The following is a 27,102-nucleotide window of genomic DNA, read 5'->3' as shown; positions in this document are numbered from 1 at the left end:
TGCAAAACTACGACAGAGAATAAACGTTGACAATTGACTTAAATGGGACTTGTGTAATCACTTAAATGGGACTTGTGCAATGAAAACATCACAAAAAGCAATATGATATCACTTTCACCTACTCTTTGTTTTCTCATATAGAAGAACTTCAGATTAAATAATACAGCATTCAGATGACTAATATTTTGGGGAATGAATACAAATGCTGGAATTAATTACACAATAGCAAAACAGGCACTTACAAAATGAGATGAATTTATGGATATTTCAAAAAATGAATGCTATCAGATTGTGATTTGTTTCCTGTTGTGCAGTGAACCCAGTATTGGGTAATCTATGCTAAATTACACAGCTCATGCCCTTGGCCTTATAATACTATTCCTATAGGAGAAGCAGCCCCTTCCAGTCCTTACTGAGTGCAAGAGTGGCCAAAGGTGCAATGGTTTGTCATCCTGCAGCAGACTCAGAGCAAATCAATTTCCATGTTTCCGGCATGGTCAGCTGCCATTATCAAGTGCTGAAAAATGAATGTAGTATCATTTGTAATCCCTTACAACAGTACAGTCATGGCCCACCGTATCCTTGCGGGAGAGGTTTACACACAATGTGTCACAGAGTTTTAGACTAATGCACAAGTAATCTTGGTGTTTGTATTTGCAAGATAGTAAATTTGCTTTAGACTGGAAGAGGAAATGCCTGCCATTGTGATGGGCTTAAACCAACTTACTGTTGAATTTTCCTTATCTAAACAATCCTTCACAGTTACTTTACTGTAAAAGCCTGTGAAGCCCTGATAGGCCCTTTATTTAGGGTACTCTATTTAGAGTCCTTTATTTAGGACACAGCTCATTATTTATTATGCTGAAAACAGTGGCATAACACAAAACAAAGGTATTTCTTGGACCAAAACAGACTTTAGGGGCTCAGAGTCCTTTTTGACACATCTATTGCCCTCTTCACATGGGAAAGTAATCTCCTGCAGTTTCTTCATCTCTGCCCTAGTGATTTGTTACTGGAGCCTGGGGTTCCTTTTGTGTGTCAGATACACATAAGGTCAGTCTGCCAGGGTAGGTGAGAGTTTTACATTTGCAACCATTGGGATTCTGTGGAGTAAGCTACTGTTCAGTGTTAGAGTCCAGTTGTCAGTGATTAGTAAATTGAAACCATCTTTTTTAAAAAACACTACACAATGAAAGTGTGGTGAATCTGCTCCTTCAGTCTAGAAGTATAAAGACTTTTTTCTGGCAATAACCTGCAAATTCCCATCTTGCTACAAAGAAATGATAGCAAAAGTAATGACTAATTATGGTGGTAGGTTCATAGACATTCAGTCCCCAAAATATTACCTTTGTTCAATAAAGCGCTATGTTTTCCATATGACAATATTTAATCATCTATGCACATTGTAAATTCTAGCAAGATAGTGACTATAATATATTAGAATCATAGGTTTAAATTGCCTTGTTTTAGCTAAAGGTCCCCTTTTACATGGATGAACGTATCACTTGTGTTCTAGTGCACATATTCATTATCAAATATGAATGGCACAAGAGAAAGGAAAAAATGTCTCCTTTTACCTGGAAGAAAGAAGCAGAGAGGTTTCTCAGGAATCCTTCATTTTAGCTTTGTATGAAATCAAAATATGCCCTGAAATAATGTGAAGAGTATTGTTTGGTTTTGTCTTGTGTTCAGATAAAGTAATCACTTCTGAACAAAATTAAAAGGAAAAAAATGGTTATATTTTGTTGGAACTTCTATTTGAAAATAAAAGCAATAAACCTTTAATTTTAAAAATTTTTCAAATTGAGTACTTGCTCATACTGGACTATAATATTTTGTTTAGAAAATAGATGGAGAAGTATAATTTAATTCTCTTTTCCTTTTTTCCTTCTATGCCTACTCTCATATCTCCTCTTATATTCTGCCATCTCGCCAATAAAAATCTCTCAAGTCTAACATAAATTTAGTGTTTCTGGAAAAACACTAACCAGTCAGCTATATCTGCTGACAAGAACACTAAGAAAACGTTATCCAAAAGCCAAGAGCAAAATGGGATCTGTTATTTTCCAAAACTGTATTTCACACTGCAATGGTTATTCAAAGAAAAATCACAATGTTGATCTCGAAGTGTGGATAATACAGCAAAACTTAGAGCATGTTATGACAGACAGTCACTTTCAAACATACAGACGGACTTTTAAAAACATAAGCAAGTGGTGCTCTGTTGCTTTGATAGAGCTCTGCTGCTTACTTGGTGTAGAAATGAGGCTTTATTTTACACAACTATTTTATATACATCTATTCACATGTTCTGTGTTTTTCTCTGTGGAAAGAAAAACAAACTTATTCCATCCACTGTGAAAAGACTCAGAAGCTCCAAGTCCCACACACAATGCATACAAGATAGTCTTCATTTTAGTTTGTGATAAGTTATTCAACAACAGGGTTCTGAGCAATATACATGACTCAGTTCTTTCTGTATGAAGCAAATTCATTGTAGTTGCCAAAGGTTAAGGGTGATACCTGACATAACTGTTCCCGAAAACTTGAATTTCTGGTTTCACTTGGAGGGAATTAGATTCTTATTGTGGTAAATAAATAATCAGAACTGTGCTGAGTCACTGTACATAAAGAGTTTAAATGATTTTTTATTTCAATTCCAAGTCAGGTACTCTCTGCAATGTGTTAAGATCTCAGATGATTTACTTATGTAGACAGAGAAGGGTGCTGTTATATAAATGTTTTTGCACAACCTTTCCTGACTCACTTTTTGCTGATGGTACTTTGGTGAATGAGGTTTAAAGCAATGACTTCTAGACAATAAATATGTGATGAAAACTAATGTCAAATTATTCTTTTGGCAAGTACAAAAATGAGTAGTGTGATGAGCTAAGAAAGTGACAGAGAAAAGACCTGTGTAGAGCAATCCTCACAGTGAGAGTTAGTCTGTGAAATTGTTTCAAGAGCTGTTCCATAAAATTGTTTTCCCAAGTAGGACTGAAATGGCTGCCAAAGGCCAGGCTCCCTGTGGGAGCAGGGTAAGATGAAAACCAGCATTTGCTGAGCAGCGCAGCAGCTCAGCAGCAGGCTATAGCTTTTGGGCACTGAATGCAGTCCTCAGCTTTGTCTTTCTTTACTCATCATTGTCTACTAACTCTGACTTTCTTCTCTCAATCCATCCACTTGCTAATCTTCTATGGTCCTCTCAGCTTTGAATTTTTACTGTCCTGTTTTCTCCCTTCCTTCTGTAATGTCCTATGGCTTCCTTTACCATTAGCTTTAAATTCCTAACCTCTTAAATTTTGTACTTCCATAGACCCTTCAGTTTCTGATAATAAATGACAGTGAGAGACAGACAGAATTAAAAATTATCCCAGGCATGCCTGTAAAAAGAATTAAGGAGGAAGGGCTTTGCCTGAAACCCAATCTTAGGTTTTCTGGATTCTGCCCAATTAAAGTCTGTTAGCCCTAGAGAAATCCCTGACTTTTCACTGTTTAGATTCTTAGGCCATTTATGGGAAGGTTTGTGTTTTTAAAAATGCTCTTGAAAGGAATCTTGCTGGCATGTTTCATCTTTATGATTTAACCAGACTAAAGATTTTTCTGGTTTTGTTTAGTTTTATCTCATATGTTTTGGGTTTCTTTTGGTTTTGTTGTTGTTTTGTGGGAGTTATTTGGTTGGTTTTTTTTTTTTTTTTTTTTTTTTTTTTTTTTTTTTGGGTTTGTTTTTTGGTTGTTTTGTTTTATTTTTTTCCCATGGAAACTCTCATCAGGTTCACTGTAGGCTATACAGGGAAAAATTGAAGTAGACTGCCCTCATCTCCCACTCTCTTCTTCATGCACACACCTCATCATATGTAAAGCACATTTTTTCTTAATTATGTTATATCTGGAAGGCTTTAATCTATGTAGTGATATTTCCTAACTTTTTGAAAAATCAGCTCTTGAAGCAATGCTATTACTTCATTAGTCTTATAATTAAAACAACCTAATATTTTCTATCAGAAGAGCTTGTTTAGTTGCTTTTAATTTTTCCAAGCTTTATCTGATTGGGTGTGAATTTTCCAGCTTTGATACCAGGCACAGGTGACACACAGGCTGCCTCTTTCTCTGCCTGAAAGCAAAAAAAGTGGATCAGAACAATACAAGAAATCTTTTCCTCATGTACGTTGCAAAAAGGGCTTGATATTTAGTAGGGAAGATTACTGCACCAAAAGTGTGTGCTTTTTTACTGTCTAAGAAAACTTTACTTCAAAATGACCAGGGCTTTGAAAATAAAATTATATTTATAAGTAGTTACTGAACACATTATTAATTTTTGACAGTCGCGTTATCTATTTTTGATATTTTGGGAAAACCCTAAAGGGCTTGGAACCTTCCTGTCAGCATAGAGAGGACTTGCTGGTGGCTCCATTGGTAAACTTCTGCCCCTGTTTCTGCACTATTCTTTACCCACAGCAGACTGCAAACCTGACATGGATTAAAAGCTGGTTCAGCAGCCTTCTTTGTCCTGCATGGATGACAGCAGAGAAGAGTGGTGCACACAAGCCTGTTCAGGTTTCCATGTGCTGAGTAAGGGCAGTGGTCACAGGGTGGTCATATGATGAAAGTAGTTGAATCCCTGGAGGATCTCTCTGTCTCTTTCTCTGTCTCTTTAGCTTTCCATGCATCTCTCCTTGTCTTCTGTGGCACAGAAAGTAGTGCCTATTGCTGTCCAAATACACCACTACATACTGAAAAATGTTAAATTCCTGAAAGGCAGGCCCTTGGACTTTTCAAGTTGGGCATCCAAAATTAGTAGAAAATACTCCACGTAGTATTTTCATGTTGCCTTAGTCCCTTTCTGGGCTGTTTCTCCAGTGCAGAAAGTATATTACAAGGAAAAGAGCCACAAAAAAAAAAAAAAAAAAAAGTTTGTAAAACATTTGGGTATTACAATAATGAACACTGTAGTAGAGGCTGCTAGGAAAGAAGCCATTCATGTAATTTTGTAACTGGCATGGAGAGCAGATGCTAAACAAAGTAAATTGTTTAAAACAGTAAATGAGCTCTATCTATGCAATGACAAAACAAAATAGAGGGTAACTATTCAGTGAGCAGCATTCATTTTAACACTGTAGGGAGCACTGGATATGACCATGTAATTAAAGATGGTATCACAGTCGATCTTCTGAAAATGGCTGAGTGGATGCCATGAAAGCAATATTAATATTATCATCTCCTAACTTTGAAGTACATCAGTGTGCAGTTACAGCTTTCTATGACAGTAGATTTTGAGGCATTTTAAATGTAAACTTCATATGCTGTTGGTGATTTTCTATATTTGTTTTAGCTCTTACACAAGCTTTCTTCATTCTAGAAGAAACTGGGTTTCAGTATAGATAATATCTGTGTTTTTTTTTTTTTAATTTTTTGTCTTCACCCAAGAATTTTGCTCTAAATGAAGTAATTCTTTGCTTTTATCAGTCAAAGAAACCTATTCTCTTCACCCTAGTACTACAGACACAGTTAACACACTTGAGTTAATCTTCTGGAGGGCCAGATAACCTTTTGTCAGCACTATTTGTTCCCTAATGGAGACTTCTGGTTGAGAACTACAGGAATCTCAAAAAACCCTCTCAGCTGTTGACATTTAGCAGCCTCAAGAGACTTACCCCAACATAAAAATGTAAGTCCCAGTTGTAAACACTTAGGAAAAGTGAGAAGCAAGATGCCCTTATACCACAAAGTGCTGATCCAGGATAGGACTGTGCTGTTCATTTTAACATTTTCAGTAATTTTTGAAAATAAAGTTATGTGACTTATTTGCTGTTATTCATTCTGTTGTTTCTCCTTGCTATTTTCAGCATTTTTTGTCCCCTTTCCTCCCTCTTCATTCCTGTTGTAATGATCACAGCTTCTATATGTGGTTGGACCTTACTGCTGACTCAGTCCTCAGGGCTTTTGCTTTTAACTGAACATTAACAAAATGAGGAGTATGTCACAGACCTCTGCTTTTAGCCTTATCTCACCTCCAGTGACCTGCAACTTGAATGAAAAACTGAAAGAATCTTCCCATATCCCAACTACAACTACTTATTAAAGGAAATTTGGTGACTTCAGATATGACATTGTGGAGTTAATTCTGACTTTTCTCCAGTATATATTAAATCTAACTAATGGTAGAGGATAAAAGTGGGAAACTGGTGAGCCTTAAAGGAAATGGGTGAAAAACTTCCGCATCATTTTCTCTGCTGGTTTTCAGTGGGAGTAACAAAAGAGCACTGAGGGATCTGCTGGGATTTCCAAGAAAGTTAAAGACTGCAGATGTTATTTCAGGGTCCGTGTTTAGCTTGGTCATGAGCATCTTACCCACGTCCCAAAGAGGGATGCTCACAGATTCCTTAATCATAAATTTAGAGTTTCTGTTGGAATACAATTGTGAAGGAGCTGTCCAAGGAAATGTCCAAAGAAATATTTTGTCTGGCCCATGAGAGGAGTGCTTTGGCTAAGGCTCAGCACACACCTTGTGTTAGAGTCAGGATTCAGCATGTTAGGGATTCAGAAGAGACCAAGAAGAAAAGTTGAATGTAGCGAGGTGTGGGGTCTGTGAAAGGGGTGTCCAAGGAACGGCAGGCTGCCAAAAAAATATTTCACCTGAGAGCATTTTCATCTGGAGCATGGCTGAGAATCCTTTTTTTTGGGAGGGGATTAGTTCTGAGTGTTGGATAGAGTTAATTTCAGGACAGAAAAAGCCCATAGTTCCCAGATTAGTTGAGATCTTCTGTAAAATCTTCAGTCTCTATCTCAAATAAGTGCATTGCACAGATTTGATTGGAGGGGGATTTTGTATTAATGAGAAGGAAAAAAACTCATTTGCATACTCTTTCTTTTTGTTATGGGAATATTTGTGGATTTTGTTTTTTCCACTGGGGCTTTTGTCATTTTCTAGGCATGTTACCAGGCACTGGAAATGTTGCTAGTGATACAGCATTGGAGAACTATGCCTCCACATTTTTCTTTGCTTTAGCTCTTGGCCCATGTTACTCCTCTTCTACTGTCCAGTTTGAAAGTTCCTGCCATATCTTCCTGCTATAGGAAGTGTAGGAGTGACTGGAGTGACTACTTTTATTTTAGCAGATTTTTATGTAGCAAAGCACATGGAGACAGAAAGCAAAGCCAGGTAAATGGGGCTTTGACCTTTAGATGGAAATCAGTAGTGCATTGCACCATGGAGGATAGAAAGCTTCTCAGGAAAGGCAGTGGTGGAGCCAGGTAGCACTACCAGCTTCCCTTGAGTTCATGACTCCATCTTAACTCAAACTGGGCTGAACAGGTAGGCAGGAATGAGTGTAAGGTGACGTGATCTCTGTTTCTTGAAAGAATTGCCCTTCAAGTATAAACACCAGCATTCAGCTAGATGAAGATTTTTTTTCTTGGACAAAGGTCTTTAGAGGTCTCAGCAGTAATATTGTCACAGTCAAGAAACATGCCATGACAAAACCTGCTATGATCCATGATGTGATATGGTGATGATAAACATGCTAGTGGAAGTGATGGCCAAAACAGAGATGGTTACTATGCTCTCAATAACCATGACAAATCTCACTGGTATTCCAGTATTGAGCATCATCTGCAACAAGTGAGGACTGTATTTGTTATGGACCTATATGAAGATCATGTTTTCTGGCTCCAAAGTCGTCCTATGTGTCCTATTTGTTATGGACCTATATGAAGATCATGTTTTCTGGCTCCAAAGTCGTCCTATATGTGGTGGCCAAAATGACCTGGAAGTACCCTGGAATTTTTAATGAACATATTCCCAATAGCGATGAATGATGGTGTAAGCAAGGGATTTAGAGGAAGCTGCTAGAAACAATCCCCAAAAAACCAGATCTAGCATCCTACACTTAAAAGGGAGTTGGGATGTTGAATGCAGTGCTGGCCAAGACAGCATGTTCCTGGGTCTTGCTGACAGAAGAGGCACTATTGCTGTGCTAGCCAGATAGCTCCTGCTAGAAATGGGAAATTGTGTCCAATTTTGAATGTACTCATTTGTGCCATATCTGGTAATCTACTGATCCAGCACCAGCAATCATGACCCAAAGTGGCCTGGCTGTGAGCTGAAGTTCAGGCTGATACTGTGTAAGAATTGCTAATTCAAACTTCTCCTGAACTGTCTGGTGCCAATACACTGCACTGAAGTCAGAGAAGTTACTTAACTAGCTCAATGGATAGTGCTTCATGTTTAGTTCTTGTTTGCCAAGCGTTCTGTTAAAACTTTCATCTGTCTTTGAGCTATAAAACATGAATAGATTTACTGAGGATTGGGTGTTGTTTTGGTCTGACCTTCCTGTCCTGCAGAGCAATATCTTGTGGTGAGCAATTACTTTGATTCATTATTACTTTTTAGAGCACTTTTTCCTCTAAGATACACACTTTTGGATGAAGTAAAATATTAAGCCTTTTGAAGCAGAAGTTCAATTGCTAGAAATTGAAATAAGCTCTTCAGGCTTTATAAAAGGAATTTAAACTTCCATTAAACTGAAAATAGTACTTTAAATTCAGATGTGCTTTAGTTAAAAAAAATAGTAAAATAAATTATTTGCTTTGAAGTTAAGAGATGTTTTTTCATATTCAGTATTACTTTTGGTACTGTATAATTATTATTGTAAACCAAATGGCTTTGAACTAAGAATCAAATATTCAAGTGCTATTAAAATTAATTTTCCCTGTATTTTTCTGAAACAGTTTAATCAGATCATATAAAGTCAGGCAAATGAGGTAATACACAATATGTATCCACTTTTCATCCTCCATAATAATTGCTTCAGTTACACTTACCTCCTCTAATACCGTTGCTCTAATTATATTATTTTACAAGTTAGGGTCTTTTTAACTGCTAGGTTTATCTGGATTCAGAATCTACATATTATGTATCCTCTATATAACCTTTAATGCTAATTTCATATTAAGTGAAGTTTTTCCAACCTAATAAAAATAAGCATATAAGCTGAAATGTTTTGAAATCAAAGAAGCAGATACTTATGCTAAATGTGATGCACTTATGTGCATATTATTTTCCCAAATCATGGTTTATATTGTAGACATGGTTTTACATACACAGAGTAATAGTATATTAATTTATATTTTCAAAATACCAACCAAAAGTTTCAAAGCAACAGTTTCCTCTAATTGCATAGATTGTATTACTGATCAAGTTTTCAGCTTTAGAAGTTTGAGTTACTAACCGTGTATGTTCAAATGTTGAGTCACATAAAGACTATATTTTGACTATGGCTATGAAATCCAGTCTTGCTAACAATGCACTGGAAGCTCTTTTGGGTTGGGTACAAAATTAAATTCTTTTGAAAAGGTACTATCCTTGTAACCCAAGAAGAAAGGAGACAAAAAATTAAACACCTCTTCATATACACTCCATTAGTCACTTTGAATATGATTGAGTGATAGCTAATACTTCAAGGGGAAAAATATTAATTTTTTTTGGCTCATATAGTTTGTTAGATTTCAGATGTTATTCTCAGAGCTGGTATATTTAGAAATTTCAGAAAAATTCTAATTTAGATTTTAAGGCAGACATATTTTCTTTGCAACTTGAATAGAGTTGAACTTGGACTCTCCTTCCTTTGACAAGAACCTTAGTCAAGGATTTGAACATTTATTGATTACTTAGTTTTCTGCAGTCTAATGAATGAATTAATTAAATTAATTAGTTGAGTTAATGAACACATTTAACTAATTAAAATTACTTCTAACACATTACAGCTTTCTAGTGAGATTACTTTGCTTGCCAAATATGTATCAAGACCTATTTTATCCAAATCATCTTCAACTCAGCGGACAGGAATACAGTTTGGAAAATCTGTCTTTAATTTTCTTTTGTTAATAAAGCATATTCAGCATGTGTTAGTGCTGTCTGTATTTGCCTCTTTTTATTTCCTCTTTGTTAATACAAACCCATTTATCAGTCCTCATGCTTGATCAGCTAAGGCATCACCCAGTATTCTCATTTATTTCCTCCACTCCTCTTGATGACTACAAGCCTTGCAGATACTAAAACAGTTTGTTGATGACTCTGTCTGTACTTTTCACTAGTAATTTACAAATCAAGTAGGCAACTTACTTGTGGTGCATTAATTTATATTTGAAGTTTGTATAATAGTTTTAGCTATGATTAATTTAAAAGGAATTCTCCTATGAGCTTATGGCATCTTTCTGATACGTATTTATCATCACTTGCTTCAAATAAGAGGTGGAGATAATCTTGGAAAAAGCTTTGCGTGTTTGCTGGAAGGAAGCTGAACACCACCCCAGCTGAAAATGCTGACTCATCTCTGTCTTATTTCTCTTTAATTTAAACTCAGCACAAAGCTGCAAGAGACCTAAATCCTATCTTCAGAGGAGCAAATTAAAATTATTGCTTGAACAAGCGTTTGTGACCTACAGGGTTTAGTGAGGAAAAAAAATGTTTTAAAAGCCATAGATCTGAGTAGATTTTCACAGAACACAGGTGTGGAGATATTTGTAGTGACTTGAGGGATACACTGGTTTTGTTTGTCAAAAAGCAGCAAAGCTGAAAAATTGCCAGTAACTCGTTTGAGGTATTGAAGTGGCAGTGGAATGGGGAAGCAGGGTGATTTACGCCTTGGAATCTGAGAGCCCTTCTGTACTTTGAGAGATCTTATGTCTTTTAAGATGTTGGGTTGCTAGCACACACCTGCACCTCTACCTAGTTCAAGTGGCATCAGTGGGCTTGGCATCAGTTTCTGCCCTTGTAGCCTTGGCAAATTTTCTTGGTGATTTTTTTCTGGCACAAGGCCAGTCTGTCACTTCTGAATGCTTGTTGCTTTGAAAGCAGTAAGACTTTTCATCAGCAATAAAATCCAGATTTCACTCAAATGTGTAAGTGATGTTTTCTAGCAATAAATTTGTTCTGTAGTTCTTGTTGGCTTTTTTCCTCCCATACTATTGACATTTAATTAACATAGCACAGATTATCTCTTAGTAAATATGCAGCATGTTTATAAAAGCTAAACTGTCTTCCTGGTATGTTTCACTGAGTGGTAAAATTAATGGTTTTTATTTGTTCAGATGGTTCTTTGGCTCAACCAAACGAGCAGATGCCGAGAGACAACTGTTGTACCCTGAAAACAAGGAAGGAGCCTTCCTAATTCGAGAAAGCGAAAGTCTAAAAGGCGAATACTCACTCTCAGGTATATGCTAGTTTTTCATCTGAAGCAATGTTTTAAAAATTTTTCTGGTGGTCTGGGCTTTTTCATCTTTGAGAACAATAAACTGTGGGCATGAAAATGAAATTAAATTCATAATAATGTTTTTTTTTCCTCCGGGAGATATATAAAGAAAACTTGGCAAAAGTAATTTGAGTTTATATTTTATAAACTTTATCAATATACTCAGAACAGAAATTAACTTTTTTATGCTTAGTACTTCCAGTGTTCTAGCTGCCATAGTATAGATAGTATTTTCATGACCAAAGCATAAAAAATTACATTAAAATTGTACACTACAGCTCTGATTAGTACACAGAACAAAAATAAAAGTAAAAGCATGTTGACAGATATCTGCAATTTAAGAAAAGGAGATTTCTGTTAAAGCTCAGATTTAGGTGTATATTTATTTATTTTCAGGGATAAAATCATAGGAAGGTCATCAAAGCTGTGCTTTAGAATCAGTGATGTTTCATTGAAAATTTCACTGCAAACATCAGCAAAAAATAGATGGATGATTATGATGCATTTTGAAATTTATTTAAGTGCTTTATTTGAATCTGAATGATTATGAAATTAGGACACATTTGTTAATAATTTTACTCACATTTAAGTACACAATTTTTTTCATACTGTAGGTATTTGCCATTTTAGATAGTAAATGTGATTGTTCATTGGTTTTTTTTCTGTGAACATTTCCCATCCAACTTGTCATACAACTGCAAGTCAGGTGTAGAGTGTTGTCCTTGAGATAACAGGGCTATACACCAAAACTTCCTAATGTGTTGTACCTATATTAATTCCAGAGCCAGGAAAGGCTTTTGATGTTTGTGAATAAACCATGAGTAGTCACGTGCAGAATCATGTCAATAAAATGAGAGGAACCTTGTCCATAACCAGATTCTTTCATATTGACTCCTCTTTTGCCAGGATGATTATGTGTAATTTACCTTCTGAACATTACACAGAAACACAGCTTAATATTGTGAAGAAACATATTTTTGGTTTCACTTTCCCAATTATAACTAAAGTGTATGTACCTGCAATGTCTTGTGGTAATGTGAGGAATGCTTTTTATTGCCAAGAAATGTGAAATACAGGGGTGTTTATTGAAAGAAATGTGATATTTACAGTGCTGAGAGAGTTTACTTCACAGTTTTCAGTTTGTCCTCAAGGAAGTTGGTCCTTGCCATGAAGTGCTTAAAGGAAAACTACCTTTAACAAGGAATCAGACTGCTCCTGTGACAGAAGTAGCCCCTTTGTGTGTGCATATTTTTGTCCAGGGGCTGTATTACAGCCACAGACCTTTCAAAATGCTTTCTCTACACGTGCCGACTTATTGCTGTGTTACCTGTTTCAGCTTCCTTCAAGTTCATCAGTGAGCTGATTTCATCCAAGGACTGGGCTAGACTGATGACAGGGTGGTGTTATGCAGGGAAGGAAAGACAAACCTGTATTATCTTCTTAATGATGGCATGTAAATACATGGCACATTACTAAAAATCAATGAAAAATCTTTTGATTGTGCACCTGGGGGTGGGAATGCAAATTCTTTTTATTATTCTCTCTCCTTTTAGGAAATATTTAAAATATTAATTATTTATCCTGCATCCTCACCACTTCTCTAACAGGAAAGTAGAAGTATCTTGGGTAAACTAGAGAAAAATCCAAGAGAATTAAATAGATATTAGGCCAGCATTTGTAGATGACCCTTTGATGCTGCTGTTTAGTTTTTTTGTTACAAATTTTGGATAGAAAATTTATTCCATCTGATCTAGTATATTTGATTCAATTATGACAGCTTGTGGTAGACATTTAAAAAAAATTATAAGCTTATTTGGGAAGAGGAGATTTGATGACGAATGATAAGAGCAAGATATGAAACCAACAGTGTTTGTTTCATGCTGGCTTGCTTGTTTAAGGAAGGTAAGAGTGGCACTGAAGAAAATATAACACAGAGGCAAGGTTCCAGCTGCAGGAGCTAGCTCTCCTTCATGTAAAAACATGGGTTGTCCTCTAAAAAGGTATGCATGAATATATGTATCATCTCAGATTTATTAAACATTTGTGCTCTTTTAGGCAAAGAAAGAGGATAAACTGAAGCAATCTGCAGACACTATTGGTAGCATCATTTCCCAGTGCTGCTATATTCTTTAGCAGCTTCCCAGAGTTGAACATAATTTATCCTTAACATGATAGTTCATCCCAAAGAGCTAAATATTATTTGCTGCTTACTGAATTGGCTTGGCTGAATGGCATCTGTTTGTATTGTGCAAACTCTTTTGCTTCCAACCTAATAGTATACATCATGGTCTAGATGTTTTATGTCCATAATCTCATTACTTACTGTCTTCTTCTTGGAAAGCTAGTGCATTCTAAAGCAAACAATGTAATGGTTTGTGTTGTGGGAAGCATTAGTAGGCAAGAAGGTAATTCAGTTCACCGGGTTCTATGGGGAATAGAGTTTTCCTGCACCTTCCTTGTTTGTGCCATCAGTAGGAATCATGAGACACTAAAGCTAAGGCAGAAGGATGGCTTCTATCTCCACGGTAGCTGATACACTGACAAGGGAGAAATAACAACCCTAATATGTCCCTAATTTCTGTTTCAAATTTTTTCAGTCCAGAAACATTAGACCTCAAAAGTCCCATCTTCTGTAGGTCTGACTGGTTTTGCTCTAGCTTTTATTGCTGTTTTTGGTTTCATTGAAGAGTAGATGATAATAGCACGAAGAGAAGGTCTTTCTGATAGCTTTCAGAATTAAGGTCTTTAAGACAATATTTTAATTCTCCATCCAGCATGTGATTTAGGTAAAAAAGAAGTTGAAGAGAAAGATTTTTTTTTTTTTACCCAAGAACCCATAAACTGATTTTATGTATTTCATGCTTGATTACATACTCATATGGACAATGATATATATAAGAGATTTAATGTTAATTAAGGAGACAAATTATCTCCTTAGTAAGGAAAAAAAATTAAAAGTTCAGTCTTTCATGAAAATTACATTTTTTACTTCTAACTTTCCTTTTTGGGAAAACTCTCAATTTGTAAGATTTGGATAAAAAATAATTATTTAAATTAAAAACAGAAATTCATGTTCAGAAAGGTTTTTATCATCTGTGAATAGTGAAATGGAAAGATCATCAAACCAGATAGGCCCCCGACATGTATTACTATAATTTTAGGGTGTTTGACATTTTAAAAATAGGTTTTCCCATTTTAAAAATGCACATGTTGTCGACAGATTTTTATGTTGATGACTCCAGCATCTGGTGTGAAATGCATTAAATTTTAAACATGTTGGTGCCATCTTAGATGTTGCCTCATTTTAATTAAAAACCATAATTTAGATGTGCTCAGCTTAATTGAGTGTCATTGCCAATGATAGCAGGAGGCTCTGTACTTAGCCCACCACTGAATAATGGTATCTAAAAGACTTATTGCATTAAATAACAATGTAAATAGTTTGTGTTTTCTTCAGCTATTTTTTCCATGCTCCTAAAAGAATATTGTTCCAGCACAGGAAAAACAGGTATTTGTTTAAGGCAGCAGACTCATAGAACTGGCAAAATCATGGCCATACTAAAAAGATGATTTTGGATCTGCCTCTGCACCTGTTCTGTGCTGGTGAGAGTGATCCCATGAGTCACCCTTCTCCCATGTCCACTCTGGACATGGAGGCAGAGCAGAGGTGCTGGTGGCAGTGCTGCATGGCGAGTGCTGGGGGAGGGCTGTTCCCAGGAGCTATGTTGGGACACATGGTTTTTGGCAGTAATGGAAAATTAGTGTCTCCATGACTCATTTGGTGAAGGTGTGGACTCTGCTGACACCACCATAAATTTTTGTGCCCTGGGGAAGAAGTAGTAAATTATTTTATTCACATTCTTCAGGTGGCAAAATCTACTTCTGCTTAACCCATCACATGAAGATGTATAGCTAGGAGAGGATAACCCTTCTGCTAGACTGAAACTATGTAGAAATCTAATGGGGAGCTGTAATTCTTTTGGAAAGGTCAAGCTGAGGAGAAAACCTCTGCAGTCTTCAAACCCAGTTACTGTCAAGCACTGTGAAGCTGAACTTACAATCCTGTCCTGGTTAGTAGTCTGGCATGGATGTAGAGACGACTGGAATGGGTTATGGATAGTTCTTTCCTGAGTGATATATGCTTAGTATAATTTTGGCAGAGGAGCCACACCATGCTGCAGAACTTCAAGTGCGTGCTGCAAGACTTGTACAGCCAATTCAGCTCTAAAATAAAACTGAACAACCCCCTGTCTAGTACTGCACTAAACTCAGCTACTTATTATTACAAGATGATATGAATGCAGAAATTTTTCTTCAGTTTCTCCACATAAATCACCACCTGACCTGCATGCTGTCAATCATAAGGCTTTTTAAAAGCCTCATTTAAGAAATTAGACCACATTCTTCAAACCAACTCTTGCATTATTCATATTAGCTGCTTCACAAATAATAGTTAAAATACTGCTAATAAATAAATCAGGTAGTCAAACTACTATTACTTGTGATATACAACTGAGACTGGATTAACACAGTCATCCTGTTGCCCTTTTGTTCAATGCATCATAAAGACTAATTAGTTTGTCTGGATTAATTTTCCTGTGAACTTTGGAAAATCGTTACATTTTCAGTCTGTTGTTACTGAAGTGCTCTTTCCTTCATTTTGCTTCAGCACCATTTCCAAATTACACATCACAAAAACATTCATAAATTTTACAGTTAAAAAGTAGTAATTATGGGTGTTAATTCAAAAAGAAATATAATTTGAAAAATGCAATGTAATATGGATTTTTTTTACAAATATTCTCATTCCTGTCCTCATGCAGAATTGTAAGTTCCCAGATTCCTAAAAATACTACCTGAGGTGGAGTATTTTGAAAAGCTCCTGTCTGCACTCTGGTGGTCTTGGATGACAATCACACAGTACAGTGCAAAAATATTTGATCATCCACAATAGTATTTAAGGAAGGAGAGATTTCCTCTTTTATTTCATCACTTAGATGGTGAGAGAAATTATTCTTCCTATCATCTTTGCTTGTTTCATGCCACCAATTCTATATTTTTTCTACATACAATATGCAACCATGTATTCTCGTTATTATCACCAAGGCTGTTGTCAAGATGCATGCAGTGGTACAGTATAAAGAATCTATCTTCTAGGTTTATTGCGGAACACTGCTAATGCTAGAGCTAACAGCTGTGGAGTTCTTTAGAGCTGAATCAATTACCCTTCTGTATGTAATTTAAACTCTCTACTGCCCATTGAACATGGACAGTGATGTCTAAATAATGGAGGGTCTAGGAAATGACACCCACATAAGTGATTAAATACCTTTTCAGCTCTTCTGAACTGCCCTTTCTGATGATTCTGAGCCTGCTATTGCTTCTACTGCTATTCCTTTGTAAAGATGTCTAAATGAGTGGTCTTCAAACTTTTTTTTTCTTTTGTTTTTGGTGTGTGTCTGTGTGTGTGTGTGATTTATATACATTTTTTGTCTCTCTCTTGTGCTGGTCCATGTCTAGCCCCAGCATTCAGTGGCTGAGCCTTTTTTCTGACACATTTAGGGAGCGCTCTAATGGTCACAGGGAGGGACACTTTGGCTGTCATGATATGCAGATAAGTGACTTACAGGAGGTGAGGAATAGTCTTATTGATTAAAACACAACAGATTAGAATAAAAGACATTCCACTGAAAAGGAATTAATCAACTACCTGAAACACAGCATTATTCATCTGAATTTTATATATTCCAAAAGCACAAATTTCAAAAAATCCCTTGGAAGATGTGAGTACTTTTCAGAGAACCGTGGCTATGTGGAGGGTATATCTGTTTCCTCTAAAATGCCTGCCAGCCCAGTAGCTGCTAATTGGAATGTTAACACTAAAATAAAAGACGATAAAGGAAATATTAAAAACTGACTAAATGATTGCTGACAATTAGATGCTTTTGGCTGGTTTTGGTGTCTTCAAACATGGGAAACACGAGCTGCCTCACAGAAGATATATTTGTGTATTTTTACATCAGTTCTTTTGGTGGAGAATCTCCAAATTTGAATAGCTGAAGACTGATAGACAAGATGCATTAAGCCATCTGAACAATGGGCTTTGGTTTGAAAGAGGCTTTTTTTATAGCTGTCATATTTGGAACTAAAATAATTTATTTTAAGGTCCTCATAAATATATTTAGGAACATTATGATTGTTTGGGTATAAATGGTATTGTACCACTTCAATAATTCCTGGACAATTAACGTATTTAAATCTTTTTAGTTTTTGATGGTACATCTGTGAAGCACTACAGGATCAAATGGATGGATGGAAGCTTTTTCCTAACCAAAAGGAAAACTTTTAAAACTTTGAATGAGTTGGTTGACTATTACAGCAAGAACAGTGATGGCCTCTGCGTGTTGCTCAGACAGCCATGCCTAAAGGTAAGGCGTGGATGCTACACTGTACAAAGTATTTTTTGTGAGCTAACTCATCAGCTATCTATCAGAATGTGTTGACCCCATATCTGCTTCTACCATTTCAGAATGTTAAGGATCTGCTTGTTTTCAGGAAGTTCTGGGTAGTGTTACAGTTTCATTCTTGAGGTTGACAAATTAATAATAAAGTACCATGCCATTTTGAAAAAAATCATCAAATGTCTGGGGGGTGGGGGTGGGGGGAGTATGCCAAATAATGATTTATGAATACATTTTTATAAATATACATGGAGATGAAATCTCCAACTTCATAACTCTAGCTGTCCATATGTTATTATTGAGACAAAACCACAAGGTTCTGGCAACCAATATGTCACTGTTCAAAAAGCTTGCTAGAGGGATGATTTCTAATTTTTGCTTTTAGTGGGAGGATATTTTCTTTAGTGTATTTCTTATTTGTAACAAAGAGCACCCAGTATAAGGGTTGTATTTTATGTTCTCGGCTCACTTTATTGTATGTGTATACGCTAAGGAAACATTATGTATATGTGTTCCAGCTTTACATGACGTAGTTAACAATGATTTGTATATGTTGTTGAAGTCTCAATTATTGTATTATTTATTTTCTTTTATGAGATACAAACTCCTGCTACTTTTGATTTGTCTTACAAAACTGTTGATCAGTGGGAGATAGACAGACGATCTCTGAAATTTGTGAAAAAATTAGGATCTGGTCAGTTTGGTGAAGTATGGGAAGGACTGTGGAATAATACCACCCCTGTGGCAATCAAAACATTAAAACCAGGTATGTGAATTATTCTTAAACGTTAATAATATGAACTATTAGCAAGAGTGCTCCTTTACTTATTAAACACTGCAGCAAAGAGCTGTATATGCTTAAAATCTGTATATGCTTAAAATCCACACACCTAGACATGAAGATTCGTAAAGCTCTAAGTCCAGATAGTCTTTGTTATTTTGAATTAGAATTTTATACAGTTTTTTGTTTCTAGATAAACTGAATTAATTCAACATCTGTGTCCCATAAAAAGGCAACCACAAGGGTTCTAACTATTTTTTACAGTATTGTTTGTGTGGAAATGAGTAACTGTACATTAAATAACCTGTAGGTGAAGTAATTGACTTACAAGCAGTTTGTCATCACTAGAATTTTTCTAGTGATTAGGTGCTATATTGCAGTGATTTCTTTGGTAATACAGAATATTTACTATGCTAAGTTTGTACTTAAGGAGTGCTTGAATCAAATTTTGGAAGTTTTTGATACACAACTATATACCCAATATACAATTTATACCCACTATTTCCATGTAATATAAGATTGTGACTAATACAGCTTTTAGCATTTTTCTTAATTATGTTTCATTAACTTCAAGTAATTTCTGCATTTTCAATTGACAACATAAAATATCTGCCAGCAGATGGCAAGAACCTCATAGATAAGAGAGGCAGCCTGGATGATATACATGTTTTTTAAAAAGAGATAACAACATGAGCTGTGGTTAATTGAAAAAGCTTGTGTTGGGCACTAAAGAACCTGATTCAGGAAACAGAACAGATTCAGACCTTTGATTCAATAGAACATCAGGATGCTTGAGCACTGCTTGAATGGTCTCCTGAACAGGGAGGAATTTAAGCATATAAGGCTCTCTTGTATCAGGATATCCTTTGTGGTTTGGGACATGCAAACTCAAAGAAAATAAGCACCTTTTTTTTTTTATCTGCTTAACTGAAAATATAAAAACTGTTCAGACTAACGACCTTCTATAATTCATATGAAAGACAACAATTTTTTCAGTGAACAGGTGCATCTCCCTAGTGACTCAGCAAACAGAAACCAGCTTGAAATCTCTTTTTCATTGGAATAAGACTCACTGCAAACTTATTATCATGTATAGACTAGCGCAGTATAATGGAAGAAACTCCTTCAACTGTGGTTCTTTTTGTAGTATCATAATTCACCTGGGAAAAGGGGCTTGATTAATCAATACTTTTTCTATCTCATTTTTTTCCACTTAGTTTGACTCTTGCTAAGGTCACCAGCAGTAGTTTCACTGATTGCATGCTGGGTTGTATTGAGTTAGGGCAGACAGAAGCCCCACCTGGATTCAGTGCTTCGATAGGAGAGAATTTGTGACCTAACACTGTGCTAAGAAAGCCGTGCATAGCACACAGTGCTGCTCAGAATGAAGACTTTGATTCCCAAAGCTGTCTTGATAAGTTATGTGGTTAAAGCTGAATTTCTTATCACTGTACTTTGTGAACTATCTCATTCTACACAAACAGTTCAGTCACAAATGTAAGCAATTAACCTTGTAGTATCACTTCTCCAGGGAATTATCCTCTTCTATACATTGTTTTTCACTGTATAGTGAAAGGCATTTGGAGTGCCTTACAGTAATCAGCGCATTGGTTTTCCATGACTTATTCTCATTGTTACTCATGAGGAATAACACTTCCCTAATTAAAGACAAACCACAATACCCACACTCTAATTTGAGTAATAAATGCTTACCTTGGTACTAATAAAATTTCAGCAGAGGGTTGGGTTGGTAATTTCATTCACCATAACATAAAGTTGATAAATGAATGGAAAATATAATAGTTAATGAGTAATCAAGAAATACATTGTGCTGATGACTGAAGCTTCCAATATTCAAATAAGCAATGTTTCAGTCTTCAGGTGTAACACACTGTAAAATACGCCTCTCCTGTTACTTGGCTCAAAGATCTAAATCACTTGTCTTTCCACTGGGGCAGGAGGGGGTGTATTTTAAACTACAAGACTTCTCACTAAGCTGTTTTATAGTGTAAACTCTCTGGGCAAGGAAGTCATCAGAAAAACAGAGGAGTGTGTTAAACTCAAAGTGATCTGGAAATATAAGGGGCTGAGATGGAAAGGGTTCTGCTAAAAAGGCTTTACCACCAGAGAAATTGTGAAATGGAACAATGCTCTTATTACCAAGCAGGAGCAGGTTGATCAAGGGTAATCACATGGTGAACAATAGAGAAGAGTATAATGCAATCAGAATGTCATAGATTTATAGGTCTTAAAGCCAAGAAAGGATTTCTGTTACTTTGGATTTTTCTGTTGAGCATTATTTTGCAGAGTACATCTGTTCTAGACCATATATAGTTGGAATACTTTGCTGTTATATGCCATTACACATCATTCCTCTACTGAGATTAGCATTTATATTTAATCAAAACACAGCTTGTTCTTGACTACACAATAATGAGAAGTCCTCTAGTCCTAAGACGAAGGCACTGTAAGAATCTGCACCTAATTTCACATTTGAATTTGCCTGATGTCTTCTCTTTAACCCTTGCTATGTCTTGTAATAAAATAAAAGCCTATTTGAATGTATTAGTTGTTCTTTCCATTCTGGAGGTAAACACAGGGTGAGTTAAACCAATTTTCGGTTGTCTTTAGAAAGGCTAAATGCAGTTTCATCTTATTTAGAGTCCTTCTCATTTCTCAAGCAATCTTTTTCTGGACTTAAACTAATCTCTAGCTATTGCTACTAAAAGGCTTAAAACCAATGATTCCAATGGCATCCTGGCCTGTATGAGCAATAGTGTGGCCAGGGGGACCAGGGCAGTGATTGTTCCTCTGTGCTCAGTGCTGGTGAGGCCACACCTCAAATTCTGTGTCCAGAAAAAGAATTCTCCACACCAAAAGCAAAACACCACAGTCACAAAACCAAAGTTAACAATTTGCACACAATCCACCCCTTGTCCCTCCAGCAGAATTGCAACAATTGAAATTCCCTGAGATCATTCCACTTTTTGCTGTCAGATATCATTGTCAATATCTTGCCCATTACCTCTCCTTATTCCTTTTACAATCTGTTGATCAGTGTGACTGCAAACAGAAAACAGTAGTAATGTGATGCTTTTTGTTCAGATAATTCTCTTATTTGTTCATTGGTTCACTTGTCTCTGCTTTGCAGACATCTGTGACATTTTTCCAGCCACATCATAGCCATGAATGTGTGAATGAAAAAACAAAGCACAAGAACATATTTGCCTTAAGGAACATCTCTGACTTTTGAGCTACTGACCCATAGTTTTCAAAAAGGTGCAGGGATCAGTAGATAGGAAAACAGTCTAGAAACCAGCAGTTGCTATTTCTGGTTTTGGCTGTGCACAGCACTGTCTTGATGCAGGTCCCTGAACATGTCATTTCACATTTCTGTTTTTATTTCCTCACTGAGACACTGTTTTTTTATATTTAAGTGGAAATCATTGCAGCAGGGATTTGCACTTTATCCTGCGTTGAGTGTGATGAATTTTCTAGAACCTATTGTCTGGGCTAGCTTTCTTCTCCAGCTGCCAGCATGTGAAGCAGACATCTATCATCACCAATTAATTGTATCTGATAAAGTTTCTTGTGCCTGTTGAAGTTGACACATACATTTGTCATTATCACATTGTAAAGCATCTCCCAAGTTTCTCTCTGCATGGAAACTGTCCAAGCATGATTTTTTTTTTTCAGGAGGCTTTTCCAAAATAGTGTCTGGGTTGGTACTGTCAGTGGAGTTTTTCATAACATTTTCATTTCTCTAATTTGTCATCTCTTTAATACATATGCAGTGTACAAAGCTTTGCACTCAGGGAAGTACCCCCGTTTCCCTGAAAAAAAAGAGATTTTTTATTCAATTTAATTCAGTATGTGGCCTTGCACTGATATGTAAGTTTACTTTTGTATGGTAACAAAGCTGCTTGAGAACATCCAGAAACATATATTATTCATCTGTTAATATGAATAGGCTATTTTAGTTTCTTGTGTTGCCAAATACTTAGTTTTTAAATTTTATTTCTTACTAATGAAATTCTTCAGAAGATCATAGTTATATGCTTAATGCAGTCTCCACATAAATGAATTTTCTATAAAATTTACTTAGAGGGCTAGGTTCCTCTGAAGTACAAGGGTACTTTGAAGCAATTTGCGAAGGTTTATTGGAAAGTTGCAAATCAAGGATCTTGTGATGGGTTTATCAAATACTTAAGGGTCATTTACATTTAGGCCAGTAGAATCTGGAAAATAACTAACCTTCCTCTCTTACTCATTTCCAGGTTATCAGTTATTCCACATATCTTAGAATGTGAAACTTCCTCAGATCTAGAACAACATATTTTCAAAGAGAAGTTAATCAGAACTGATGTATCTGTTTTAAGTAGGCTTAAGTTGGAGGTGATTCCTGGCAAAACAGCACAACACAGAACTTCTCAATGAAAGAGATTCCAACATTTTGTTCTGAAGAATGGCTTTGACATTTAGAAAAAACATTCTTCATTCAAAAAACAGATTATCAATTCTGTATTTTCTTCAGGTCCTGATAAATTTACTCCCAAACTGGTATCTTACATAAAAAAAAAAACCTCCACTTGTTTCAATAAAGGCTTATGCTAACTGTTTTATGACCAAGTTGTTTCTACTTACAGTAACCTGCTCTTTATATTGTGTTTACCACTTACAGATGAAAATGTACATTTCATTATAAACATACATATTCAACGACAAGTTAAACCCCCCTCAGTTGTTTGAAACTCCATTTGGCATGTGTTTCCTGCCTCAAAGGGATATACTGTAAATTCTTTGCCACTATAGTGAGAGGCTTTATCCAACTAATTTGTAACAAGCATGTTTGGTTGCTTTTAGAGGCAGTTTTTAATTTGCTTATTCAGTTGCTGAAACCCAATCTTAGGCAGAACACTCATAAAGACACTTAAATTTTTGTCAGTTGGCATTCAATCTTAATAATATAAGATCTATAGGCCTGTGGGGGTTTTGGGTGCTGTCTGCAGGTAAAACTGAAGGTTACACATCCTCTGTAAAACATGCAGGAAATACTTATTGATCTTTTTCTGGTTTTTTATCATTATTGTCACTGTTACTTGCTTTAACACTGTAGAAAAGGATTTGCAGCTATTCAGCTAATGGAATACTTCCTTCTTGATCAATTTATTGAAAGTTGTCATATCTGAAAAACATGTTGCTTGGTTTCAGTTTGTTGGGAGAAGTTTATAGCATGATTAAACTGAGAAATTCCATGTAGGTAAACTTTGATGGTGGGAACAAATCAGACTGTCAAATTCTATGGAGTGAAGAAACCCTGTATAATGATCCATAGAGGGTCCATGATTTGGTAGACCCTAAGTGAGCAAGTAGTTTATCCTTTTTAGGATCAACTTGTCAAATTTTGGCACTGATGCTAAATCATTAGTCACGCTGATGCATTTGCTTTTGGAGGCAGAATGCTTCACACCATGCAGCTTCTCTGTAGATTTTAGGTTGATTTTCATGACAATGCATATATCTTGAAACAAGTAAGCAAATGGGGCAACATTTTAAATCAATATCAAAATTAGTCCAAACACTATAAAGACAACCCTAGACTTTTAAATTATTTTTTTAATCTAGAATTGGTGAAAAGTTTGAGTAAATCTGTAAAATTGTGCTGTTCTAAACAAGAAAAGAATGTAAAGTAAGCATCACAGATATTTTATGTTTTTTCCATCATAATCTCTGCTTTATCCAGACCAGGTGTGATCATTTACTCTTCGTGCAGGCCCCCACTTTCCTCTCATAGTGATTAAAGAAAATGAGTATAGCTTGTGCCTGTTGAGGAGATGTATTATTGGCTGGTTGCCATTTATTGATGGTATGGAAATAAAAATACTTTGACCATTCCTCCTAATGACATCCTATAAGGTCTCGCTAAATTGGGCAATATGGGATTGCCAGGAGAAGTATGACGAAATGGAAGTGAGGAGTACCTGTTCCTTGCAATGTAATCTTTGCTCTCCCAAGTAGCAATGTCAAGTGGCTCTTTTTTCATAAAGTCTAAGTCAGGAGCATTTCTGAATCATTCCTCTTGTATTGATGCAAGGATAAGAAATCACACATCATTCCAATGTTTTAGGAAATAGGCTGGGGCATTTTTCAGGAGGTGGCATTCAAGGTAGGTGTTGGGTGAACAGGCTGATTTTCTCATCCTTTTTGTAGAACAGATTTTCTGTTGGAATTTTATTGCTGAGCCATTTAACATCCTTGAAGAGTTTAACTGAATTTAAATATCCATGTTTAGAACACAATCAAACTCCCAAATGAACTTTATAGGTTACCTAATATTAAAAAAACTAGAACATAAAGACTCTTACTCTTGCAGTCTTGGCTTCTCAAATTACTTTGTCTGCTTACTGAGTAAGATGAGTTTGTTTTTAAACATGGCATAGAGCAGAATAAGTTGGATAACTAGATATTTTCCTCCTTAGTCTTAACTGTAACATTTTCTTAATTAAAGTATTTTGATTTGGGAGGAAGGAGATGTGTGAGTAGTTCAATAATTTCACATTTGCATGTACAAGCATTTTGAAGGAGATATTATTCACCAACTTTCTCAAACATCTGACAATATCTGATCACTACTGGATCATTCATCTAGAAAACTCTGCTTCTTTATTTGTGCATGTTTTCCTAATCAATCCCCTATTCAGGACATATAAGCTTTAATCCTATATTTGCCACGACTTTAGCTTCCTGTGCCATTTCTGATTGCTTCTTCGACATAGTTTCTACATTGGTTTACTATGTATAGGAATAGAATATTGATCTATATATATGATATACATATGATCTTATGTAACACTTAAAAAGTTGGCTGTTAAAACACTTTGGTATTTAAGGGATTGTAAAATTAATGTTACATCTGTGCATGCATTCGTATTTCTGATAAGGTTGTTGTTGCATGCTCATTATAAATAGCTATTTGTTTTTGTATATATAAAATGCACACATCATCTCTGCATGTTCTAAACTGATTTCAGTGCTTTCAGGCTTTAACTGGTGAGGCTGAAAATATAGTGCAACAAATTTTTATTGCAGCACTAGTTTTCTCTCCAAAATTTTATGTTCATTACCTAGACATTCTCACCTCAGTTTCTGGTCCTTTCATTAACCAGTTGTTTGTTTAAAATGTATCCCTTAACATTCTAGCCTCACTTTTTTTTTCCTGTCTGGGGGAGTCCTGGGGGTGGTTGATTTTGGCCTTTATATTTCTGGTGGCTGGGACACATATTTTCTCCGTCCCTACACAACTGGTATGTTTTACTCATTCAATGTTTGTTTCAGCTGCACTGTCTCTTTTCTGTGGGAACTGTGAAGATTTGAGATGTTAATGTACTTTCAAAGACAGAAAACAATATCAGTTACTCCCTTAAGATTGCCAGTAGAAAGCCCTGTAATAACCTCAATTTTGTTATATGCTGTTGTTTCAGGTTCAATGGATCCAAAAGACTTTCTGAGGGAAGCACAAATAATGAAGAACTTGAGACATCCAAAGCTTATACAGCTTTATGCTGTCTGCACTTTGGAGGACCCAATTTATATTATTACTGAGCTGATGAGACATGGAAGTCTCCTGGAATACCTTAAAAGTAAGCAAATGACTCTAAACTAATTTTAAGGGTGCTGCAGTTTATTAAATACACTAACATAAAAGATAGAAGTACAACACCCTGGTTTAATGTAAAAACTGCATAATTTGCCATGTGTGGGGGTGAGAAAAGCAGAAACGTTTATGAATTTTTGACAACTAAAATATTTAAAAAATAGGGAATAATCACATCCATAGTCTGATTCTTGCCTTATAATGGCCCATATTTTTTCATCCAGTTCTAGGAGTAGATGGGAATATACACAAAGGAACAGAAATATAAGTATCCAGAAGGATAGGTCATCATATTTGACATGAAATAGAAGCACTTCCACAAAATGTACTTAACAGCTTTGAAAACTATTACTAGTCAGGGATAGCTTTTCACTGCAAATTTGTCCCTTGCCTATCTCATTGGGGCTTTTATCTCAATAGCACTTCAAAGTGCTCTTTTGAAGGCAAATAATAATTAAAAATAAAATTGTACAGCCTGGAACAGACTAGCATAATGATTGCACTTTTAAGTTCATTCCTGTTACTGGGAAATGCTTGATTCTAGTGTTGCTACCCATTTTCAGTTTAGCAGATGTCCGTGAGATGCTAAATGTTTTTAAAGCTGTAATGATTTCTTGAAGACAAAATGTTTGCCACAGTTGTCATGCTGAATTTCTTCTCTGTTTACAGCCCATAAAGCAAAGGCCTGTGTAATACCACAGACAGCATTTTCCATGACACATGCCTTCCCCCATCTTCTCTGCGGAGCCATTTTTAAATGAGGGTCTGTCCACGCACAATTACAGCTAAAGAAAGAGACACAGAGACAGCCCTACCAGGAACTGCCCAGAGTGGGTCTGCCATGACCTTGGGCCAGATCATCCAGAGTTCTGTAGTCATTTGCTGGCCAGAGGTAGCAAGGCACAAATTGCCTTCAAATTCTCATCTTTGGTGCCTTTGGGTACAGACTGCATC

At 36.0% G+C, this 27,102-nt stretch overlaps 1 protein-coding gene across 2 annotated transcripts in view; it reads left to right on the top strand.

The window, feature by feature from the left end:
- The window catches only part of FRK (fyn related Src family tyrosine kinase), a 47,606-nt gene that overhangs the window by 11,663 nt on the left and 8,841 nt on the right, over window positions 1-27,102 (top strand). The window contains exons 2-5 of one of the 2 annotated variants that reach the window (XM_068184292.1): window positions 11,092-11,213; window positions 17,520-17,680; window positions 18,359-18,479; window positions 25,976-26,134. In XM_068184292.1, coding sequence (XP_068040393.1) covers window positions 11,092-11,213; window positions 17,520-17,680; window positions 18,359-18,479; window positions 25,976-26,134 — 563 coding nt within the window. Of the gene's footprint in view, window positions 1-11,091; window positions 11,214-17,519; window positions 17,681-18,310; window positions 18,480-25,975; window positions 26,135-27,102 lie in introns of both variants that reach the window. The other variant, XM_068184291.1, reaches the window with a different exon arrangement.

This window comes from Anomalospiza imberbis, chromosome 3 (genome assembly GCF_031753505.1).
Source record: "Anomalospiza imberbis isolate Cuckoo-Finch-1a 21T00152 chromosome 3, ASM3175350v1, whole genome shotgun sequence".
NCBI lineage: Eukaryota > Metazoa > Chordata > Aves > Passeriformes > Viduidae > Anomalospiza > Anomalospiza imberbis.
This window is presented reverse-complemented; position numbering and strand designations above follow the sequence as displayed.